Genomic DNA, 3,706 nt, shown 5'->3' with positions numbered 1-3,706 from the left:
CTGTGGTCTCGGCTCACAAACACTGCCCATTGTAGGACAAACAGAGAGGAATGAAGCCAACTTTTAGGGAGTATTTTAAGGGTTTATTTTTTTTGTCTAATTGGGATAACAACTATCACAGGGGGATGGGACACGACTGCTTTCACACAGTCTTTGGGACTGGCTGTGGGGACATCTTCTCTGACGATGGTGGCTGTGGGGGTGTCGTCTCTGTTGCTGGACCCGGGAGTGGCTTTGTGCCCAGGCTGGCCCACCGAAGAACGAAGCCAATGTATGTGGGCAATCTTCTAGGATTATTTTCTTCTCCGCTTGGCACCACAACCATCACGGGAGGATGGGACACGGCTGCTTCTGCGCCGTCTCTGGGACTGGCTGTGGCGGCGCCTTCTCTGTTGTTGGGCGCGGGAGCGGCTTCGTGCCCGGGCTGGTCCCCGCTGCCTGGACCGGCTCCCTTGGCCTCCTCGGGGCCGGCTGCGGGAATTTGAAGCGCGACGCCCCACTGGGGATCGGCTTCGAGTGTTGGCCCGCCTTCGCTGCCTGGATTGTCGGCTGCGTGCTGGCAGCGGGGAAGCCCTCGAGGACCTTGATGGTGCTGGTGTGGCCGAGGTGCGGGTGCTGCTCTGAGCACCTCGGGCTGTTGTACGGCTGCTGCCACGACGTCTTCGGGGCTGACTTTGGGAGCCTGAGGCCCGGCCTCGCAACGGGGAGCGGCTTCTTGTGCGGCCAGTCCCACGCTGCCTGGGATGCCTTCTGGGTGCAGCTGCCGAGGTGGTTCTGGAGGACCGTGCTGTCCTCCGTCTGGTGGGGCTCTGGGAGCAGGTCTGGGCTCCTGCAGCTGGTGCCCGTCTCCTCCCACCACGTCCTTGGCGCTGCTGAGATGTGTCCTGCTCCTCAGATAAATGTGGCTGGATGGTCCTCTGCTCTGTTGCAGGCTCTCTGGGCTGGTCGTTCAGCTCAGGCAGCTTGGAGCTGCAGGATGGGTCTGTTGCTGCCTGGCTGGAGGGTCCAGACCTGATGATGTTTTCAGGGTCTGGAAAGCTGTGGGCTGACTCTGGTACCACCAGGCTGGAAGTGCTGGGGGAGCTAAGCTCAGTGTCGGAGTGAGATGCTGTAAGGAGAGACAGAAAGGTCAGCAGAATGAACCTGCAGCCCCAGGGCAGGACAGGCTGCCATCCGCCATGGGACAGAGACTGTGGCAAGGCCACCCTGAGCACGCGCTGCCAGGCCTTGCCTCGACCCAGTCCAGCGGCACAGGGCTCTGCCTCTTACCAGCATCCACAGCAGCACAGGAGTCGCACTCCCAGGTGTTGTCATCGATGGACCAGAAGGAGCAGCACCAGTGTGTGCCTTTTGTGGCACAGGAGCTGCAGAGGAGCAGCTGCCAGGGCCTGGGGAAGCAAACGGGTTGTGGCTGTGAGGACAAAGCGAACTGAGGCAGGGAGCAGCCGGCACAGCTCTAGTGCTCAGTCCTTGCTCCACTAGCCTGTGATGAGGCTGAGGTCTCATGCAGATCCCCAGAGGAATGCAGAGGCCACTCACCCGTCGTTTTCTGCCTCCTCCCTGCCTCCTGGGTAAAAGCACTCGCTGACATCACAGCGCCTGTGCCTTTCTCGAAGCGACTGGTACGCTTCGTCATCCCACCAAGATGGCCGTCTGCCAGAGAAGAGAGGGAATCTGATGAGTCTCCGGTGCCCCAGGTGTGAGGCAGATGCAGGGCATCCCTGCTCATCCACCTTGAGCTCATTCCCAGCTTCTCCCTGAAGCTGACACCAGTGCTCGCAGGACGGCCGGAGATCGGGCCTACCAGGGCAGTTCCTGGTCAGGCACAGCAACTGGGCCTGAGAGTCTGCGAAGCTGTGCAGAAGTACACCAACCTGACTGGGATTTGGATCCCCAGCGTGGCCATTTTGGAACGGAATCGCCCTTTTGCTCTGCAGACGGGGCAGACGAAGAGCATGGTGCCAGCGTGCATGGCCTGTTTCTGCAGGAGAATCACAAGCAGCATGAGTGCGAGTGGGGTTGGGTGCTGCTGAGCACTGGCCATAGCCACTGGGCGAGGGTAGGGCTCTTACCCTGATGCAGCCCCGGTGGAACCAGGCCTGTTTGCACACTGGGCACACCATAGTGTGATAGGATGTTCTCTCTCCCACGGGCTCCAGACAGATGACACAGACCGTGTTCTGTGATGGAGCTGCCTCGTCTGCCTGCTGAGGGCAGTGCTCCCAGCAGAAGGACCTGGGCAGAAGGAGAGAAGGGATGGGTGCCGTGAGAAGTGCTACGAGGAGGACAGAGAAGACAGAGAACCAGGAAGGAGAGCCAGGCCTGGGCTCTGTCTCTGACAGGATGCTGAGAGGTGTTGCTGCGGGTTCCTCCCTGGGAGGGGAAGCAGCTTGGCTGCTGCTGACAGCCTCTTACTTGTGCTGCCCAAAGTACTGTGTGATGCACTCCCCGTCCTCGGCGCAGGGCAGATGGAAGCTGCGCTTACAGCCTGCCTCCGCACAGCTGATGGTAGCTCCCCTTCCACGGCAGACAAAGCAGCACTGAAAAGAGCAGAGCAGCCCCCATCAGCAGTGGGCCCAGGGCCTCCACAGCCAGCCCCACTTCTCCTGCCAGGGTGCAGGGTGTGGGCACAACTGCCTCACACTCTGCAGAGCCACCTGGCAGACAAGTCTTGTCCGCTCCGGTGGGCATTTGTCCTGGAGCCAGCTAGAAGGGCTGCAGTCGCTTTCTTTGTGTCCAGCTGAAGCCAGCCTGGGCCTCTGCTGGCACCAAGCTCCCCACTGTGCTCAGGTCCTCACCTTCTTGTCCGCCTTCTGGACTGTGCGCCGGACGGCATTAAGGGGGAAGCCAAAAATTCCCCCCGCTGGGCTTCTCCATTCCAAAAGGTCGTTGGCAAAGAACTATGGGAGAGAAAAGAGTGGGATCTCATGAGGCCAGAAAGGAAAGGAGCATCCATGGCAGGAGCCCTAGCTCTGGAGGAAACTCACCAAGCAGAAGTGGTGGGCACGGAGCCCACCACTGACAAATGTCTGCCCGCAGATGTCCGGGTCGACCTGTGCCTGGCGGCACAGCATGCACACTGCAGAGGAAGGAGAGAGCAACCGTGAGCAATGGTGAGCACCTGGCAGGGCTTGGTAACCCTGGAGGACGTCCACAGGGCCTGCTCCGTGCCTGCTGCGCCTGCTGCCTGAGGGGCAGGGCTGGAGGGGGTGGAGGGGAAGGGCGCTTTGCAGGCCCAGCGGTGCCAGTGGGCAGCTACAGCCCAAGCTGGGCCATCTGGCCAAGGAGCAGAAGGGTCCTGCCTGCGGTGCTGGGAAGCCCCTGCCTGCCCCTTCCCCCCCTCCCAGTCTCAGGCAGACCCCCAGCAGCCCTCTGCCCAGCAGCGGGGAGCCATGCACAGGGATATGGTGCTCTCACCTTGCTCCCCAGACCTGGGGGCCTTCTTCGTCCCTTTGGACATGATTGGCATTGACAGTGAGAAACAAGAGAGTCAGTGCTCCCTCCACGCCTCACCAAGCCGCACTGAGCTCGGCCCCAGTCCAGTAGCCTTAGCTCTGCTCCCAGCCCCGCGTGTCACAATGGCCGCTCCTTGCCACCACTGTGACATCATGGTGTCCATGGTTTCTGGGCTGATTTGGCCCAGTTCCAGACTAACAGGGTAGAACTGCACCTCCGGAAAGGGGGATCAGGGAAAAAGGGTAGAGAG

At 60.9% G+C, this 3,706-nt stretch overlaps 1 protein-coding gene across 1 annotated transcript; it reads right to left on the bottom strand.

Moving 5' to 3' along the window:
- Positions 1–293: 293 nt before the first annotated feature.
- LOC140264562 (PHD finger protein 7-like) lies at positions 294–3,469 on the bottom strand. Its single transcript, XM_072360417.1, has 10 exons — positions 3,418–3,469; positions 2,988–3,079; positions 2,799–2,900; positions 2,416–2,540; positions 2,073–2,235; positions 1,875–1,981; positions 1,540–1,653; positions 1,270–1,388; positions 1,051–1,108; positions 294–774 (listed from the first exon to the last, which is right to left on the bottom strand). The coding sequence occupies exons 1-10, from the start codon at positions 3,467–3,469 to the stop codon at positions 294–296; spliced, it is 1,413 nt and encodes a 470-aa protein (XP_072216518.1).
- Positions 3,470–3,706: the final 237 nt, after the last annotated feature.

The sequence above is a fragment of the Excalfactoria chinensis genome, chromosome Z (assembly GCF_039878825.1).
Source record: "Excalfactoria chinensis isolate bCotChi1 chromosome Z, bCotChi1.hap2, whole genome shotgun sequence".
NCBI lineage: Eukaryota > Metazoa > Chordata > Aves > Galliformes > Phasianidae > Excalfactoria > Excalfactoria chinensis.
This window is presented reverse-complemented; position numbering and strand designations above follow the sequence as displayed.

Excerpts from the sequence above, each read along its gene's own strand:
- LOC140264562 (XM_072360417.1), bottom strand. The coding sequence starts at position 3,469 with ATGCCAATCATGTCCAAAGGGACGAAGAAGGCCCCCAGGTCTGGGGAG. Across the intron at positions 2,901-2,987 it reads GTGCCCACCACTTCTGCTTG|TTCTTTGCCAACGACCTTTT; the intron begins GTGAGTTTCCTC and ends TCTCTCCCATAG. Across the intron at positions 2,236-2,415 it reads CAGTACTTTGGGCAGCACAA|GTCCTTCTGCTGGGAGCACT; the intron begins GTAAGAGGCTGT and ends CCTTCTGCCCAG.